Here is a 20,801-nt window from a genome sequence, read left to right as displayed (position 1 = left end):
TTATCCAAAAATTGTTAAAATTATAGCATTTAATTTCTAGCTGGACAAATGTTATATTCAATACCAGGAACCAGCGAAAGGGTTTTTATTCCAAGCCATTTGGTATTTATTTAGTAAAACCACCAATGTATAGTGGTCTTTCAAACTAAGTACCATACTAGGATGCTACATTTTCACTGGATAAGGGGGACTTAGCTTACTTAACTGTAAAATCCTGAGTGGCAACACAGTTAAAACATGGTATTGGTGCTCTTAAACAAGACACTTATATAGGGAGAGATCATTTTGAGATGCAATCCACTCTTAGTGAAAACATGGTCCACCTGTTTTCCTGGCTTCAAAACCTAACACACTTGAAAATATTTGGTATACTTATGCTTGAGAAAGCCTGGAGTCAGGCTGTGAAAGGGAGGAGGATGTCACTTATCATTTCCCTGGTAAATCAGTGGCAGAGATGACTTTTCTGAACTAAAGTGGCTGGTAGCAGCATATCTAGTTGGCTTTCCCAGGGGTTGTGAGAAAACATTTTGGAGACCTCTCATGCCAGCGAAGGCTCAAGAGACCAACTGTCAACTAAGAAGGCAGCTAAGTTTATCCTAAGATTCCTAATCAAGTTTGAAAATTCCCCAAACCCTCATGGCTTTGCACTAGTGTTTGTGTTAGCCTTCCCCAAAGGCACTCTCCAAATGTATATGTTCAACTCCCAGACTTCTCAACAGTGGCCATGCTGGCTGGGGACTTCAGAGAACTAAAATCCACATAACACCATGATTAGAGAATGCTCATCTACATTGTCTGATATATAAACAATCCCTTACTGCCTAAATGTTTCAGTGCTTTGTTCTCTGAAGTTCCCTTCAGAAGAAAACTGGCAAAATAAAAAGAATTTTCATATGTAACTAAAAACTACTGGAAATTAAGGGATGGCAAAGCAGATAAGACTGAACAGCTAAATAATCCTTTCACATGGATTATTAAAATTCAGTAAGATTTGCTGAAGGACGTGCAAAATGTTTTTAATTAAATTAGTTCAAGCTTGAAACACTTCTGGAATGGTCAGAACAGCTATTCTGAACATGAAGCAATTGCTTCAAACTCAAAACTTTTCAGGTTTGTAACACACACTCCTCCTATGTAAGCTCTTTGCAACTAAAATATTAGGAGAATATTATCCAAGAGTATGTCTTAGTTTTTCTCTGCTATCAAACAAAGGAAGCCTCTTTAGTTGCCCTGTTTCTGTCAGATGTAAGTGAAGGTCAAGTTTCAATCCATGAAGAAACAACAATAGCATAAGCAAGTGCAGATAAGGGAAAAATCTAATCAGCTCTATGGCAGAAGAATTAACACTCTGTAGTGAATAAACAATCTCCACAAACATTAAAATCAAAGCAAGAATTGAAAATTTTAACACATGATGCAATATATTAATCTCAGTTCAGGATAAAAAAGAAAATATTTTGCATTCAAAAGGAGCAAGTGACCATCTCTACTACAAGGAAGGAGATTTCAGAGAAAAATCAGTTTATAAGAGAAAAAGCAACAACTCCAAGGACAGTCAGCATCAGGTCATCTATTAAGTAGTAAATATGCAAATAAGCCTATAGTGAAGGTTGGGATCAGGGAAGAAGAACCAAATAATGCTTTTCATTTGATGTCACATCTAGGAATGGGCATATTTAATAAAACTATCACAAAACCTCAGATGTATGGACATGTGGTTTCCTGAAGCTTGAAAAAATCTTCTAGATGTAGAGGGGAAAGCTGGAAAAAACCTACTCCTCCAGGGAATCCCATTTTGGGCACATACCATAAAGAAACTGGGAACACTGGGTATAGCCTTCTTCCATTTCTTCACACTTGTCTGCTGCAGTCTGCATGTCACTATACGTTGTGGCAAATACAGCAGCACCTGACTCCACTAGGAATTTGCACACTTGGACATTATTGCAAGATGCTGCACAATGCAGTGGAGTCCTATAAATTGCAAAGGAAAAGAAAAAAGTAATAAGAATGTTTTAAATAATTTTCCACAAATACCCAGATTGATGGGTATTTGGCGCTTGCTCTTTGGAACATCCTCCTCCTGGAGATTAGATTAGCTCCAACCCTGGGGGCCTTTTGGACAGTTCTGGCTATGTCATTGGGTGTGGCGTTTGGAATATGTGAGAGTCCATGAGATGGTGTGTTGATGGTTGAGAAGTTTTTTACCTTGACTGCAGAGTTGTATTTATTGTGATTATTATCACTATTTTATGTTTTTAACTTCTATTCACTGCCCATATGTCACAAGGTTGAGGTGGGTGCCGTATAAATAAATATATACATCTACTATAATATGAAAAACAGATAAAAGTCTTAATGGTTGTTATGGTTTCTTAAACTTTTACCACTAACAACTGCATTTCCTCAAAATTACTTTTTGAGAGCCATATTCTTCCACCTCTACACCCCAATTCCCTTTTTGTTGATGACAGTAATGGTGTTCCTATCCTATGGTGCCCAATGCTGTAACTAAAATCTTTTGCTTTGTATTCCACAGCTGTTGAAATCACCAACTATTCTTCTGAATCAATGGCAATTCTTCCCACACGAAACAGGAAGATGATTACTTCTTCTCTCGGGCAAATATCGAAATGGATGTAGACTATCATGTGTTTACTAGATACCACAGCAAGTTGGAAAGTTCCACTAGTTTAACTTATGTACGCTAATTCAAAAAGCCAAAGAGCACCCTTACCATCCATCACTATCTGCAGCATTTACGTTCACACCAAACTGTACCAGAAACTTCACAATCTCTGTGTGACCAGCACAGACAGCATTGTGAAGTGCAGTAATGCCCTCATCATTGGGCAAACTGGGATCTTCAACCTGTACAGCAAAAAGAAAAGGGAATGCTAAGTATGCCTTTCCATTATACCAAGTACTATTTTATATTCCACAATTTATTGGATTGAATAACATCTGAAACTATTTAGGAGTATTGCTCTCATATTCCAACCCTGAATGTTGCTATAATTCATGCAGTTCTAAATGTAGGTCAAGTCTCAATACAGGAACATGGAATTTGTACCTCATAAATAATCCGCTGCACAAGGTCAAATTCCCCCTCAAGAGACGAATCTAGAAGTAAAGCAAGCGGATTGAATTTAACTCGCATTCCGTGACCAATCCTGTCTGAGCCAGTTTTGCGCAGGTTTGTCCGCTTACCCTAGAGAAAACAAAACAGTGGTATATAGGGGCTTTTTCACTGAAAATGAAAACAATTATTTAGATAATATAAATGCTATAGAAAGTTTTTAAAAATTAACATGACCAATTATTGCATCATATTAAAAGTTACAATTGCTTAATTGATATACTCTAGTAAAAAACCTTGAGTAGATTGAGCAACATATATTTCATCCTAGTATGCCCTAAGAGTAGAACATCTCCAAACCTGTCCCCTGTAGTCCTGGACATGATCAGCTTCAGAAAAGGGCCAAGCATTGCCTCCTTAACATTTCCTTAACTCATACAAGCATTTTCCTGAGCCTATATGGCAACCACATGAACCCAAGAAACACTGCAGCTTCTTTAAGGCGCACCCAACAAGTAGAGAGAGGCCACTTCTGAAGCATGTTTACAAATTACTAGAGATGCACAACAGTGTGATCAATGAAGAGTTCCTCTAAGATGATGGATAGAATGAGGCACCCAGAAGCCAGAAATAAAGGGGCTAAGAAGCAGCAAAACCTGGAAAGTCCCAATGGCCATCTATGTAGGACCTCAGTGTACATAAAATCCCAAATCAAACAAAATATAGGATCTTTCTCATATCAGAAGCAGTGGCTGGCTTGAGAAATAGTATGGTGCTGTATCAGAAGCAAGTGACACAATTATTAGCATAGCATGCATTAGTTATTCTCCAAATAGCCTAGCAAAGGTATCGCCCCAAGTACATGGTTACACTAAAATATTTGTTCCTAAAGCACCATCACTTGGAGGCAAAAACTAGAAACCAACATTTAAGAATGGAAGCAGGCAAGCAATGTCATCTTCACAGAGTAACCATCAGGAAAAGAACTAAAAAAAAGTTTGTTTTTTTAAATCAATACCTCAAATGATGAACACAATCTGATAAAGCAAAGACTGAAGAAGGCTAACATGAGGGAGAGGCTCAGCAGTTTTAAAAATGCAAATATTTGAGCCTGGAACACAAACATAATATGCACCAACTTGATAAAAGGAGTGAATAGCTGCCATTGAGCAAACAACATATTATTCGTAAGTACATAAACCCAACTGACATCAGACTACACTGAAAAAGTAGAATATAACACCAATAGCCTTGACTCCTTCCATTTGTTCTGTTCTAGAATCAATAGAATGCTAAGATTTGGAATATTGTAACTGAGTTAGCAGCAAAACAAAACTACACAAATAATTAAACGAAAGCTGCAGCAATTCCACTTTGTGGAAGATAATTATTCAGTATATCTTGACGCTGGCAGCAGTTTAGCAAGCTACAAAACTTGTAGGATAAGTGAGATTTGAAAGTCTTTCCCATTTTTCTAAAGTAATGTCGTAATGCTTTTATTTTACTTTCCTGATGGATGTTATAGCACACTCATACTGTACATTTTCAAAATATTCCATAGTGAATTTTAAACACTTTAAGGTGATGGAAAATCGAAGCATCAGTGAAGAGAGAGAGAAAAAGAGAATGAATGTGCAAAGAGGCTATCAGACAGGAGGAAATTTAGGAAATGTATTGTTTTTTAGATGCTACAATGGCTTCTCCACATTGGCAGAGTGTAGACATATTAGTATTCTCAACCAACTTGTACTTCTTACTATATAACATAGAAATGTTACTGAAGATATCTGATTATCACGAACTTCATAAACATTTCAAAGTGAGGTACTGACCACATTACTTTTTACAACAGAGACATTTAGCTGAAATGTATCCCACAGAAGTAAAACTTACCCTAGCATAATAGCCACTTTCCACTTGACTTTACCAAAGCACATCCACCCGTCATTTCAGTTTGAACAGGGCTTTCAATAAATGAAGTCTGAAGATACTGCACAGCAGCAATGTATGGCTAGCAATCAATAGTGCTGAATTATCTTAGTTAGAGTTACACACTGCAGAAGTGGCACAATAAATCATCTAACTTGATAAGTGTCGAAATTACTGAAACAGTGTATTTTTACTTACAGGTGGCAAAGAAAACTGTCCGGTGACTTCAGGTGGTTGCATATTGAATGAGTCCTCTCCCAAATTCTCTGGTTCTCCTGAAGGATATGGAGGTGGTGGGTAGGGAGGATATTCCTCCATGTATATGTCAATGGGCAAAGGCACATCTAGACTTGGTTCTTCCGTTTCAGGCTGAATGAGAGAAGTGATGTCAGAGATCCCCTCAAGAACACTATCTAGTCCTGATGAAGGTAGAGAGCTAGTGTTGGACTCAGAATTTGGGGTTTCTGCTTCCTCTGAAATAGTTGGCTCAGGTGAAATAGGAATCACTTCTTTCACCACTTCTGAGTTTAAGTAAGGGTTTGGAATTTCTGTTGAGATTTCAGTAACTGCAGGTGAAGTTTGCTTTGGTGGATATGATGGGGCTGAAATGGTCTCCATAGCAGCCAGAGTGGTCCTCTGGTACAATAATTTCTGAATGTTGGGCCCATTAGGACCCTCTGGCTCAGTAATAGAGCTACGTTTCTTCAGTGGCCTCGGTGCGTTAGACAGCTTCTTCCGAAGGGCCTCCAGATCAGCATCGCTTTGATTTCGGTACGGATTTGACAAGAAAGGCAAAAGCTTGGTTGGGCTGAGTGGGCGAGGAATACGTTCTGTTTCATTATTTTCATTGGCCAAAGCTGTAGTTTCCATTTCAGGCTCTGGACTAGCTGGCTTGCCTTGTGTATTTGAATAATTATTGTCCATCTGCTGCTGCTGGTTTGGGACACCAGCTGCAGCAATAACTGGCTTTCCATATACTAAGGAGCAATTCAGAAAGAAAACCATAAACACTTGGCAAACAGAGCAAACAAATGCACAATGTATACATCCAACCATTTCGATTTATATCAGAAGAGGTAATATCACTGACTACTCCAATCAGCTAAATGCAGTCACCTCATTCATTATATCCTTAGGAAGTGTAAAGGAACATGAGGGTTTTTTTACATTTCTTTCTTTTTAAATTTAAGCACTGGTCTCTGATGCAGTGTGGACCACCACAGAAATAGAGGAAAAATTGAGGCGTTGGAGGTTTCGACAATTCCACTACAGCTTGACTTATGTTTTAATACCGCCACTGAAAAGCAGCTTCTCTCTTAAGCAGTGTAAATACTTGCAGTGGGAATGTCAACATATTATGCACGTGGCTCAATCAGACAGTCACAAAACAAACCCTGAAGCCACAGTCAATCGGAATTAACCATCCTCAATACTGGGCCAGGCCGAACTTATTCATGCTCAATGCAGACTCACTGCAACCTCTGGAACGAAACTATGACTGCCATACCCCACTGATTTCAATGGGTACTTAAGCACAATTAAATCCAGATCCATAATATTTAATAATTACTGCACTTAAGAAAATCTATACATTTCTCCAGTAAAAGGAGAAACTGTTGCATATTCCTTAGACTATTCCAACTCAACATCTGAAGATCAAACTTCAAATGAATTTCAATTAAAAATTTTTATAAATTGACAATTAATAAGAGTGTCTGCCACAAAACCCAACTTTTAGTCAGTTCCAAGTTAGAACAGAATATGTATTTTTCTATTCTGCTTTTCAGTTAGCCCTAAAAAGGAACAATTTAATACAAGTTGCAGGTTTCCTATTCCTTTTTTATCATTCTGAGGGAGTTTGGGGGATGTGTATTTGATAGCGCATCCAACTCTCCAACCCACCCTCCCCAGTTTGTGGTTAGCTATTTCTTCATACTTCGATTATAAATTTCTTTGGATCTAAATAGAACCTATTTGGATTCAACTCAGTATATAAGTAATAATACATGAAAAGAAAAGGATATCTTAAAACAGGGTGGATAAATTTGGGAGTGGGGCCCACAACTTTCTTTCAATTATTGTGGCAGACCCAAAATGGTTGGATTTTTTATTTGCAACATTTAAGGCAGTGGTTCTCAAATGGAGAAATCATGAGCAACTTGGGAGAGGGTTATGTGGCTTATAAGCATTTTTTAACCTGATCAAGCTTACAAAACCAAAGCAGGAACACAGACAAAACCTACCCCAGGTTTTGCCTATATAAGCTGCTGTGAGCAGTTGTGATATTGTCAAATTTGAGAACTCATGTGAAATATAGGTTAACATGTAATTATTAAAAGTGAGTGGCATTTTTATTTCTTGAGCAACCCTAATACCAACAAAATAATTAGCTTTTTTTTAATGGCAGCTGACCCAAATGCATTTATCATTTTAGGGCTCATGTTACCACAAACCACTGGCTTAATTTTGCTCCTTAAAAGACCTGAAAATAAAGGACCAGTATTTCCAGTTCCAACTACTCTAGGGATGACAAGATGATAGGGACTGCAAGCAACTTGCAAGTTACTGGCCCCTGTTTTAAATAGAGTGGCTCCCTGAATTCTCACCACAGTTCAGGCTGCCCTCCCCTTTAGAGACAGTCTTTGGTGAAACAGAACATGACCTAGAAAAGCAAACATATCCTCAAAAGCTCACCACTTGGAAAATGTGGTCCTCTGGTTTGGGCCCTTGTCAGAGCACTCTGCACTGCCTGCTGAAAGTTCTTTCCAGGGGTTTGCTGCTTTGTGTACATGCTGTAAATGGAACTTGTAGTCACAGTCTGTGGCTTTCGAAAAGGTGGTGGAGGGGCTTCTTTGGCTGGCTGAGGAGTAAAAGGTCTCACAGCTGCTGCAGGAGGACTCTCTTGCTTGGGAAGAGCTAGATCCAGAGTAGGAGGAGGGCCACTTGGAGAAACACATATCTTCTGCTGAGCATATTGAGATGCTGATGGTGCCAGTGGGGCTGGTGGCTTCTGCTTGCTTCCTATGCTGGCAATTGCCAGAGGCAGCTTCTGGACATTACCATCAGGCTTAACATCTGACGAAGGAAGCTGACCAGTTTGACCAAAGTAAGGTAAGTTGATCTGTTTTGGTTTGGTAGGAACAGGTGGCGGTATTTTTGCCATACTTTTAGTACCCATCTGCAAGTCCAAACAGCCAAGAAAATAAAACATCTATTCTCATACTGAGGCATCAAAAGAAATATTATTTTACAAGAATAAAAGCAAAATATAAATAGTACACAAGATAATGCTCTCTATATTCCCTTGCTCATATACTGTATTAGGGTTGGGGTTAGATGGTGGTCACTGATTTCCAATAAATATGTACATATTAAAAGGGTGAAATCTCACAAGACAGCCAAATATTGCAAAATCTCAGTGTTCTCACAAGAATCCTTATGAGATTTGGAACATTTTTAATCAAAAAGGAAAACAAAAAAGGGTCCCCCCTTCCCCATGTTTATGCTTTGGCATCTGTGATATCTTGCAAAATCATGCAATGGCACCCACTGCTTGAAAAAGTTGCTGATCCCTTGTTTAGGAAGTTATAGATTATTATTATTCATTAGGTAGCATACGAAGCACTCCCACTGTACAAAATTAATAGTTGTGAAGTAGGTTAGGCTAAGAGGAATTGACTGACCCTGAGCAGACCAACATCCCAGAATATTCTCTACTGAGCTGTTTCAACACAAAACTCAACCTTCTCTCCATCTATATAGCATTAAGCTGTCAAAAATCCCCAGGGTTTGGACCACCATAGTGACCCAAAGGAAAGTGAATGGCTGAAAAGGCTACCTGCACCAGGGAAAAGTGTATTGGTCATACAGACCAATATAGAGCAGAACAGAATAGGAAAGGACTATTTAAGCTATCAGGCTCCTGGGGAGCCATCACTGGAACAGGAAGAAATAATTTTTGTAAACCAGCCAGAAACCTTCTGTAATGAACCTGGATAGGAGTACAGAACACAGAAATCATAAGTAAATGTCCTATCTCAGTGTCTGGAGGCTGTGAGGATCTGGATGGGGAACAACAGGCTTCAAATGAACCTGGCAAGACTGAGTGGCTCTGGGTTTGAGCTCCTCTGGTTCTAGGATTTTACTAGGATCTTTGTCACTGGATGGGGTTGCACTGCCCCAAATAGGCCCTGTGCACAATCTGGAGGTCCTCCTGGACTCATGACTTCTGTTCGAAGAGCAGGTGGCAGTCATAGCTAGGAGTGCCTTTGCACAACTTTGTATTGTGCGCCAGTTACACCCATCCTAGATCAGAGTGACCTACTCACAGACACTCATGCCCTAGTCACCTCCAAGTTAGATTACTGAAATGCGCTCTACATGAGGCTGCCCTTGAAGAGTATCCAGAAGCTGCAGCTGGTGCAAAATGTAGCGGCATGAGCAGTTATGTGTGTTTCTAGTAGGACATGTGTTATACCTCTGCTTCATGAACTGCATTGGTTACCAGTTTGTTTCCAGGTCCATTCAAGGTCCTGGTGTTGACCTTTAAAGCCCTTCATGGCATGGAGCTGGGCTATCTGAGGGCCTCTCCCCAATTTCATCTACCCGTCCTACCAGATCCAGCAGAAAGGCGTTATCAGTTCCGTCACTTAGCGAACTACATTTGGCGGACCCCAGGCAGCGAGTCTTTTCTGCTGTGGCACCTGCCCTGTGGAATCTTCTCCACCCTGAGGTGAAGTTGGCCTCATCACTGTTGAGCTTCCGGATGTCGCTTAAGACTTGGTTATGCCAGCAGGCCTGGGGACCCCAGGGGACGGGGGAATTAGTGAGGTGGCTCCCTTATTTTTAACACACTTTTATTCTTTGGTGTATTTTGCTTTTTATATTTTCAATGTATTTATTGACTGTTTTCAGTTTTGTTGTACGCCGCCCAGAGTCGCCTGTGGTGAGATGGACGGCTATATAAATTGGTTTAATAAATAAATAAATAAACTCTCTGGAAAGAAACAAACAAAACTTGGATCTTCAGAGATAAAAGAAACTGCAGAATATGCTGGATAGGACAGAAGACTGGGTTCATATGCAAAGTGGCTATGAAGCTTTCAAAGTTACCAATGTAACCTTGTAAGAATAAATGGTAGAAGGCTTTGTTAGGTGTCTTGAACATCCTGAATTGACAGCCAAGAAGATATGTCAGACAGAGCCAGTTTGCCATCAGGTAAAGACTTTGTACCTTTGATAGAGAAATTAATCCTAAACTTGGGACAGAAATATCTGTGAAGAAGAAAGTGAGGATACAATTCCATTGCCAAATTGAGTGAGTCAGCAGTCAGAGCTATCTTGACCACCACAGGATCACTAAAATACAAAGGTCCAATTATAGCAAAGTTTCACTGGGACGTGGTGATTAATGGGATCAGAGAAAAAGCAGAGAGAAAGCTACAAAGAACCCAAACAAAAAGGTGACACCCCCCCCAACCTCCAAATTATAATCTGTGTCATCTGTTATAGCAGAGTTACTTGATAGTTGGTCCTGTTCACAGCATTCTCTAGAGTTTTGCTTTTCTCTGGCAGTGCACAGCCACTGAGAAGTGGATGTAGATGCATCAGTTCCAAATGTCTTCAGAGTGCTGGAGGAGGGTGCAAGATTAAGTTCCTCATTTGTTGATGCAAATAATCATTCTGTTCTTTAAAGCAGTGTGGAACATACAGCCAAAAAAGAGCCTGGAAGGCTTAACTAGCATTCTGAACCACCAACTGCTCAAGTTGTTAAAGTGCACTTTTGCTTCTGCCATACTCCACAGACCCAAAACTTAATACTTACTTCACTGTAAATTAAGTTTCCAATTGTGAGGTTGCAGGGAGCCACCCACCAGAGAACACAATACATAATCAAATGAGAAAGAAAAGTATAGTCATATAGAAGATACCACAACCATAGTCAATGCCTTTAAGTTGAGGAAATGCTGGATCTTGTCTGCCCTGATCACACCAGAATAAAAGAGGCAAGTGACAAGTTCTATGATAGAATCCATGTAATCAGGGGAAAAAACTGGAGCCCAGGAGACTTCACTGAAGATGGGGAGAGAGTGGAAGCTGAGGATGAGGAAGTGCCCAACCTATATGTTCATTTTGTGGCAGCCACATAGGCTTGGCTACTCCTGGAGGTTCTCCTTCCTCCACAGCATCTGGGAGGAGTATTCTTTATCTTCCCTCCACCCCTAAGAAAATGTGATTAAGAGGAGGAGGAGGAGGAAGAGGAGGAGGAATAAGATAAAGCATACGATGTACATCAGGGCTCCTAGAGATGGAGGGTCCCTTTCTTCTCTGATGGTGAAATTCTGCTACTTGGATTTGGATGTTGTCTACTAAATTGGTCTAGGAGATGGAGCAATTTTCCTTTGTGTGATTCAAATAATGAAGGGAGTAACTGTGTCAGTCTCTGACTTTCTGCCCTCCAAATGAGGAGATAAGGCTGGCTGGGCACTACAATGCTTCTTCCTTCAATTAAAAGATGAAGGGAGGAAGCATCACTCTCATCTAAAAATGAATATTATGTCCATAATATTATTAGTATTAATTAAAAATCAATGGGAAACTTTTATCAGTACCCATTGTATCAAATCAATTTAGTTACTTCTCCTGGCATGCAGAGAAATCAAGATCAAAATATCACTTAAATGATATTATGCTTTTTAAAAATACCTGGCCATCCCGCAGGAGGTCTTCACTACTCTGATTTTTTCTTAGCGCAGTTGTTGTAGGCATAGAAGTACTTCCACTCGATTCAACAGAATCAAACATGGAAAGGGGACGCACTTTCTTTTCTCTTTCTCGAAAAGGAACATCTCCTTCACCAACTAAAAAAAGACAGACTTGGAGTTAAATTAAATAGGTATTTGATATCCACATCACAAACATAAACTAAGAAATTATCAGGGTTTTTAGGGCTTTTAAGCTAGATATAAAGTTGTTTTCAGCTAAATCCAATTGGGTTTGTTTGATGTAAATAATAAAGAAAATTAGTATTAACCTTGTATTTCAAAGACAAACAAGACACAAAGAAGTCATTGTTTATATACTATCTATAATAATCTATAATATCTTCAGAAAAAACATTGCAAATATGAATTATAAAACATACTTGTACTACAACATAGTCATAAGATCCTTTATGAAGAAGCAAGCATTGGATTCGAAAGAACACTGAGGCTTCTTGCTGAAGGGATCTGACAAATGTCAACAGTATCACCAAACTTAAGCAGATATGAATAGAACAGGCACTGTTAACTGAGTTCAGAAATTATATTGGCCATTTCTGTATCTAAAGGAAGCACCACAGCTCACTGACAAAATCTCTAGAAATGGGGACTACCCAATACTTTAGGTATTTCTACATACATTAGTCTCTAAACAAAAGCACATAAGTCGCATAACACTTGATTCATTTTTTAAAAAAAAATACTGTCTGGGACATGTCAGAATGCTTGTTTTTCATTCTGATTCTGGAAAGATTTTGAAATATTCATTAAAAAGGTTTAGTTTAACAAACGATCAGTGAAACAAATTAATGAAATCCCCACAGGTAGTTTACCTTGCCCTTCATTGTTGCTACTGACATTTATCGCTGAGGGAGTTGGGCCTTGATTGATAAAGTTATCAGCACTTAAATTATTCCAATCATTGACAGCAAGTTGAGGTTTTGAAGCAGCAGCTGTAGTTCCTGTAGTAGAGATGAAGAATAGAAAAATTAAGTTTAATTTTAAACTTGCAGAGTTTTATTTTGATAGATGCATATATAAAAGAAGGCTCCTCTCTGATATATTAACTTGTACATACTACCTTTAACCCATTGGTTAATTTTGACCCCAACAGAAAAATATTAACACTACATTTTGTCTTTTGTAATAAATGTTTATAGCAAATTCAAGAAAATATAATATATTGGAGTTAATGCTAACCCCAAAACAGAAGAACCCCATTTACGTTCAACCCCTATCTCAAGGTAAGTGTGGCTAACTCTTATAAATTTTGAACATAAGTTAGACATGTTGTATTATCAAAGAACTCATTTTCTGAGTATTTCCAGTATGCAAAACACTAGAAAAATGCAGAACACAAATAACTTCCTTTCCTAACAATGCATATCCTGATTGTGGGGTTCAGTCAGTATACTATATGAATGTTTTCCACAAATGTTCCGTTAGAAACATTCAGATACAATAAATCACAGAACAAAATTGCCATCCACTTTACATATCGATAATGGCAACAGACAGCTTGTTTAAAAAAATCTGTACAGATTAATAAAGATTATGAATAAATGCTGAACAAATCCTGTAACAAATCTCTGTTCAATCTCTTTGTTTCTGAAGCAAAGATATAGCTTTATAAGAAAATGTTTTGCATTCTTATAAAACTATCTTCCTCGTAGCAAGTGCAGAAAACCTCTTTTTTCTTTAATTTGCAGATGAGTTCACTCACTCAAAGCTATTGACATTAATTCACATACAACAGGGAGATGAATCAAAGTTCCCTAACATTCATCCAGTTCTTTAAAGAAGCTTTCACTTTAATAATTTTTAAGTGTGACAACAATAAGTTTTCACAGACAGAGCAAATATTAAATAGTTTCACAAAACTATTAACAGAAATAAAGTTTGAGCACTTTACACAATGGTTACAAGCACTTCTAAAAAAAATACACTATGTATCTTACACCACACCTTTCTTCCACTCAAAATATTTATGTTACCAGTAACAAAGCTGAAGTCTATAAATGTTTTCGTTCATGAAAACAAAACTAGGTTTCTAATTATTAGTATCTTTCATGTTTCCAAATAAAACTATACTTTTACTTCCAAGATTTTATGTCCACACTAATGCTAACATAACAGAACATTTCCTAATGATGTTAATGGAACAAATATTCAAGCAAAATTAAATCATCCGTTTTTACACAATGAGAATTCTAAACAATTACCTAGAAACAACTATCTATGTTTTTGCATTTACATTATTTAATTTTTTATATATCCTACTGTATAGTCTGAAAGAACTATGCATTTAGAAGCCGGATGTTACTTCAACTAGTTCAAGTGATTGAAGAAAGTATGGAGAAACATTATTTTTATTTTTCAGATATCCTGTGGAATTAATTAGCCTAACTGCCTTACTTAGCAATCTGCATGGCAAACTGATAGAAGATTAGATGACAAGAGGAAATGTCAAAATACTTCACACAAGTAGAAAATAAAAGGGGGAAAAACAGCATTTACCACTAGGAGCTTTTGTCTGTGAAAGAACACCAGCTCTTATGTTTGGCAATGTCTGAGTTTTTAGTGGACCATCAGCAACTTGTAAAGTTGGATTCCCATCTGGAAAGGCTGGTTTAACTAACAGTTCATTCCTTGAGGCAATACGTGGCATGGTGGAAGACTGGATGTAAGGACCAACAGCTGCCACTCGGCTTGGAGTAGACACAACTGGTTGTGGCTGGTTCCCATCTGAAGACACCTAAGCGTGAAGTTTGCAGATTAAGAAAGAAATTAAATATTGCAACTCAAAACTTGTCCAGGAAAAACTCAGTATAAAAAATCAGTCTATTGAGAGCACCAGAGGGGCAAAAGCATTTTTCCTTATCTAAAAATAGATTAATGCTGATGTGTTATTTCAGATGGTTTTCATACTATAAGAAAAATGCTAGGAATACAGCATGGGGACTCTCAATAAATGTCACATGCCCACTCATCCAGCTAAATATGCTTCAGTAGCAGAACAGGATTTTTGTTGTGTCTTCTGGCACTCACTGGCACATTCTCTTTTTGCTGCAGCGCAGCTTTCTTTTTCCACAGCCGTTCCCTCAGCTCATTAACACGCTTATCCATAACTGCCACCTCCGAGTTGCGTTTGTTTAAAGAGTCCCTCTGTTGTTGCAGCTTGGCATTCTGCTCCTGGTTCAGCTTGTTCCTCAGCTGAATGCAAAAGAAATAATTTTTTCAGGACAATGCTAGAATGCACCTGACAATTAACAGAACATTATGCAACTTCTGAAAAGTTTGGGAGACAGAAGTCCAGAAAAGTAGTTCTGGCTAGGCTTTACTTCTTCCCACAGAAATGGCAGGTAATTAGAATTATATACTGAAAGTGACCTAGAAGATGACATAATCTATGTTCATTGTTATGGATTATATAATTCTGGCTTCCTAAGGTTTTTCTTTCCCTGAGACAGTGTGATATACACCCCAGTTAGCCCTTATTGCCGGTCTGCAGGGTAGATTTCCAGTTACCTGAAGCTCTTTGTACAGGCGGTCAAGCTCAGCTACAGCAGACTGGTTGTCGTGGTAACCATCAACCCGGCCATTCTTCAGCATCTCCAATTGCCTAGTAAGTTCTTCTACCTTTGACACAGCCAGTACCAGTTCTCGTTGTTTTTGCTGGAACAAACTGTTCATCTGCTCAATCTCCTCCACTAAAGAGGAAGACAGAATACAATAGCAGTAGTGGAGAAATGACCAAATGTTGGCTGCTTCCAAGGCAGCTATTAAAGGGACAGAAACACCCTATCGCTCTCCAGCACAGAGCTGGCAAAAAGCTAAACATAAAGTTTGAAAAGAAAAGCACATTTTATCAATCCTAAGCAAAACTGAAGACAAGGGAATTATAATTTGGAAATACACTGCCTTATGCTAAATATTACTTGAAAAGAGTTACCATCAGAATATGGAACATTTTTAGCCTCAAAGCCCTATTTAATCATGGGAAAATTTTTAGGGTCTATGTGCAGTGGTAAAAACAAGACAAATGCCAAGCCCTACACCAACACCCGCATATTTGCATTCTGCATGCATGCATGCATTATTTTTATCCCTTCTCTCTCATTCTCCCATATTTATTTCTCCCTCCCCTCAGACAGCCTCCCCTCTACCCTAAACATGCCACATAAGCTTTTAATTGTTTAATTTTGCTTTCAACATGTATGTATAATGAAACAAAAAAGCAACAATTTTGAAATATAACAATTATTTAAAATTTGCCCTAATGGTAATGGAATCTCTACCTCCCATTTGTACAACCAGCATGGCTAATAGTTAACCACTAACCTTCAGAAGAGTGTCTGTGTTGGTCTGCTTATGTTACTCTGCTTGATTAGTAAACCAAGCCTCATAAAATAAAGAAAGGGTTTTGAAAAAACTTGAAGGAATACATTAGCATGACATTTTATATGCTGCATATCAACTATGAAATAAGTGCACTGTTGTCTCCAAATTCAGGCTATTTCAGAAATGAAACAAAGCCAGCTTAATAACTACTCTAAGAAGTTACTCTGTAATATTCAGGGGAATACTATCTTCTGTTGCTTTCTTAAATGATTTAAATGTTATTCAAACATTGCTATACATAAGCAACAGCAAATCAGGAAGAAGGGATTTGAAATTAGAGTAATACTACCACCATTTAATTTTTATTTAGCCCCCAAAGCAAATATATGTTTCATGTTTATCCAAATCCAATAACGCATACCACAATGCCAATTACGCATTTCCCAAGATTTTATTTATACTTTCTGTTCAATTGTCTATAAATCATTCTTACGGCCATTCTCAATTTAATGTTTGTGAAGATGTTAAATTCTAATACCACTATGCATTTTATGCTACTTGGTATGTAATAAATATAGAAGTACAATCACAGGGAGAGAAAATGCAGATGGGAGAGGGAAAAGTACTACATACAAATCTGTAAAATTATTTCCAAATTGCCTTTCCATCAAGACAGCCCTCCCCGCAAACAGTTCACAATCTGAAGAAACAGTTTTAGTCCTAATATAGTTCTATTAAAATTTTAAAGCTAAACTTGTAAGTGAAATGCCCATATCGATCATTTTCTCTAATCAGATTCCAAACAAGTTAAATTCCTTTCTGTATCAAAAAGGGCTACAATATAGTAATTTAATGAACAGGGTATTAAAGCATATTTTCCTAGCGGGAGCAGAAAAAGTTAATGCAAATCTGAAAAAGATTCCAGCAAAGATACTAATTGGAAATATCTGAATTTAACTTTTCAACAAACCAAAATCCAAAAACTGAATAATAGCTCACCTAATTTCCCATTACTGAGCCGTTTCTGTTCTACATGGCCTTTAAGCGCTCTCACTTTTTTCAGCTTGGCTTCCTGATTCTCAGCAATTTCTTTTAATCTTTTGAGTTTCTCTTGCTCTGCAGCTTGTTGCTGCTGCCGTTGATCCTGCTGTTTCAGAAATTTTAAACGCTGCTCCTACAGGTGCAAGCATTAAACCAACTTTGAATATATTATATAACACTGACCTATTATTCCTAAAATAGACAAACACTCTACAGTGCATCCAGTGAGTACAATTCATTTGATTATTTCTGTTACTAAACATAAGCCAGCAGCAACATGTTATGCACCAAAGAAAGACAATCATATTAAATTAAACCTACAGTTTAGGTTACCCAAATCTCCCAATTATCAACACAACTGGGAAGGGGGATTAATTTTAATAATCAAAATGACCTTCAAGGAAAGGATTAGGTATGCACATACACACTTCTGTAATTCTCCAAGTTTTCATCCTCTTATTAATCTTCCCAACTGAAGAATCCTAGAGGATTCCAACAGATCACAAGATCCTTGGACAGTCAACATCAGAAAAAAATACTCTATCCACTGATACTCAATATATTATACACTATATGTTCAATGATAGCATATTTGACATGGATAGTGCCTGACTCCATATCCCAGCTTTGCTATCAACTTAATAGGTGCCCTTGCTGGAGTCTCAATTCACCTCAACATACTGCTTTATCCAAACAGTTTAGAACAATTTAAAGAATTTCAACCCACTTTTAAAGAAATACATACTTCACAAAACTCATACTTCAGAAAGTTACTTTGTCATGCTTTTTTGAAAAATTCAAAATATATACAAAACTTATTTCAACAAACCTTGTTAGCGAGCAGCTGCTGCTGCGCTTCTATTTGCTGCTGCTGTCTTGCTGCCATTTCCTGCAGCTCTGCTAACGTCATGTCCATCCGAGGAACAATGACCTTCATTTTTAAAAAATGGTATGTAAATGATATTTTGTTGAAGCTCACACAATAAATTTGCTGCTAGCTTTCAAATACAAAAGGCTACCTTTATATTTGGGGGATGTAGTAAAAAAGGAATTAAATGTAGCATGAGAGTTCATGATAAAAAAGACCATTAAGTTACTGATGGATCTTTTATCCAATGGACACAAAATAAAACAATGAAAGAGAATGTCTCAGAAATTGCCCATGTCTACTAGCATCCAGCTATCAACCTTCTTGATGGACTGACTGAATACCAGAAGCGAAGAGTAAATGAACCACCCAATATTCACATTACGGGAGAATTCAAGTGGTGGCACGGTGCAAACACAGGCTGCTTGCCAGTTTGACTAGAGGCTGAAAAATGGTTATTCTCCCATCCCAAATACAGCAAGCAGAAGACAAAACCAGGAAGTTTCCAGGAAGAACATTTTACACACAGAGATCTATCCTTATCCTCAAAATTTAAAGATGCCAAGTTTTTGACACTTTTCTTAAAAATATTTTTCTCGAATCTTCCAATAAGAGAACAATACTACCTCATACTTCAGCCTACTATGCTAATATTTGTTTATCTAGACCAACTTATGAGGATGCTTGTAGCATGACCCTAATCCTGCTGGTCTTTACAAAGATGCTGAGGACCTGGTTTTTCCCAGAAGCCCATTTCTGGCCCCTGGCACAGTATATTTTATTTTATTATGCTTTATTATAATTTTCCTTTGTATTTGTCGTTTTAAAAATTATTTATTTATTTATTACAATTTAAAGGCTGCCTGACTCTTGGTGGCTCATAATTAAAAAGAGAAATACCAAAAAACAACAACCCCCCCCAAAGAACTAGAAATCACAAGCAAAATGGAACATAAAAACAAAAAGTTCTAAAACATTTTTTGTCCTTGAATCCCAAGTGCTGCAGAGCCCAACTTCCTAATTCCTTAACGTTAGGGCACACTTGTCCTGCAGAAGGAACTGATGACATATTTCTAATCGGGAGGTCGGTCTCTTTTTCTCCTGTAAACAACTTGGGATTGCTTACTCTGGGTAAAACTAGAGTCCCTTAAGCTGAGCTTAACTCCTGGGTGATGACATGAAATTTTCTCGGCAACAATATGGATAAGGTTTGCCATTATCTTTTTTCAAAATGCTTTTTTAACCCCCCCCATGGACTCTACAGTCCTAGAATTCTCTAATGAATTCCATCCAAGTACTAACACATTCAGCCTGCTTAGACAAGGTTGGCCAGATGCTGCCACTTGTTTGACTGCTTTAAAACACTGTATGAGATATTCTGAAAATAGTACATCTGTAAACTTTCTAGAGCAAATTATCTGCTTAGTTTTATTTAAGAGTGCTAGCTGAAAATACTTACTCCATTCTCCATTCTCCGTTCACCAGGCATTTTAATGCCATTTCTCTTTAAACTTGGATCCTGCATCCTTGGCCCACTCCCTTTATTAAGTAAAACACAGAAAATATTACTTTTGAAGAACAGAATTGGTTTAAGTATAATTTTCCTTTTGCACAGCTGGAAAAATGAAGTGGTAAAAGAATCCAATTGGTTTGCAGTTTCAAAATAAATACAAAATACTCATCAATGTTTGAAAGTCAGTGTAAGCAGATTTGTAGCCCTGTCAGGTTTCTACCTAACAGCTGACTGTGCAACAAATTCATTAGATTGCTCTGATATATAGGGATAAATAAATGAGAAAAACAATTTTTTTCATAAAAATTAAAGTACCCAAGCTATAGAACACAACCACCCAGCAGTTACAGTAAAAACGAAAGGACTGGTTTATAAAAATCAGTGACACTCATGCCACTATAACATAACCATTTTGCAATTGTGATAAGAATTCAAACATACTTGCTTATCAACCAAACTCCAGAAAAAAAAGCTTCTCACTGATTCATTTATTCATTTGTTCAGCCAGTCAGTTTAGAGGCCACTCAACTCCACATGACTTCACATTACAGTGTTAAAACCAAGAAAAGAATAAAGCAATAAGAATGAAGATCATGTGCATTCATAAGATTTTTAATTGAGTAGCATTCTACAGGGGCTCAACATAACTATCTCTTTAATTTTATATATTCAATTAGTTAGCTAATCAATGAAATAATGAAGCAATGAATTTAAAATGTTATGACAATTGTAAATTCTGTTCATTTACTGATATTTTACTTTCCGTCCACTATGCCTTTTTTCATTTTCTTCTTTTCTCTTTTGTGTGGTCATTTATTTTATTCTTTAACTGTTTTAAAATAAATTTATTTAAAAATAAATCACTCTATCCCAAGGCCTAGGAGTATAGCCGGGGGGTTCCAATGACTTTTTGAAGGTCATCAGGGTAGGAGCCATATGGTTTTCTGGGGGGATACTGTTCCAGAGAGCAGGCATTGCAACAGAGAAGGCATGCTTCCTAGCTCCAGATAGAAGGCTCTGCTTGATCAAAAATACCTGGAGTGTACTCACTCTTTCAGGATAGGATAGGCTCCACCATTTTATCTCTTACCAGTTTCTCGAGTAGGAGGTCGTTCATGGCGAAGGAAGAAGCGAACATCATTTCTCTGGACTCCATGGCGCTGCATAAGATCTAACATACGCTCATTATCAGCTACAGGGCGCTCTGAAAAACAGAAAACAACTTTGACATATTTTCTCCATTGTGCTTTCCATGCTAAGCATGTATTC

At 37.7% G+C, this 20,801-nt stretch overlaps 1 protein-coding gene across 3 annotated transcripts in view; it reads right to left on the bottom strand.

Moving 5' to 3' along the window:
• TP53BP2 (tumor protein p53 binding protein 2) overlaps positions 1-20,801 on the bottom strand; it is a 54,133-nt gene that overhangs the window by 2,368 nt on the left and 30,964 nt on the right. For all 3 annotated transcript variants that reach the window (XM_007426286.3, XM_088146232.1, XM_088146248.1), the window contains exons 3-16: positions 20,623-20,736; positions 19,479-19,558; positions 17,981-18,082; positions 17,110-17,284; positions 15,298-15,479; positions 14,818-14,982; positions 14,287-14,524; positions 12,603-12,731; positions 11,714-11,868; positions 7,703-8,186; positions 5,207-5,985; positions 3,074-3,211; positions 2,738-2,871; positions 1,808-1,974 (exon numbers count right to left, since the gene is read on the bottom strand). In XM_007426286.3, coding sequence (XP_007426348.1) covers positions 1,808-1,974; positions 2,738-2,871; positions 3,074-3,211; positions 5,207-5,985; positions 7,703-8,186; positions 11,714-11,868; positions 12,603-12,731; positions 14,287-14,524; positions 14,818-14,982; positions 15,298-15,479; positions 17,110-17,284; positions 17,981-18,082; positions 19,479-19,558; positions 20,623-20,736 — 3,042 coding nt within the window. The remainder of the gene's footprint in view (positions 1-1,807; positions 1,975-2,737; positions 2,872-3,073; positions 3,212-5,206; positions 5,986-7,702; positions 8,187-11,713; positions 11,869-12,602; positions 12,732-14,286; positions 14,525-14,817; positions 14,983-15,297; positions 15,480-17,109; positions 17,285-17,980; positions 18,083-19,478; positions 19,559-20,622; positions 20,737-20,801) is intronic.

The sequence above is a fragment of the Python bivittatus genome, unplaced genomic scaffold (genome assembly GCF_059951505.1).
Source record: "Python bivittatus isolate LINGU-HERP-01145 unplaced genomic scaffold, Pbiv_v1 ctg000020_np1212, whole genome shotgun sequence".
In the NCBI taxonomy this organism is placed as follows: Eukaryota; Metazoa; Chordata; class Lepidosauria; order Squamata; family Pythonidae; genus Python; species Python bivittatus.
The sequence above is the reverse complement of the archived record's forward strand: the minus strand, read 5'-3'. Positions and strand labels throughout refer to the sequence as shown.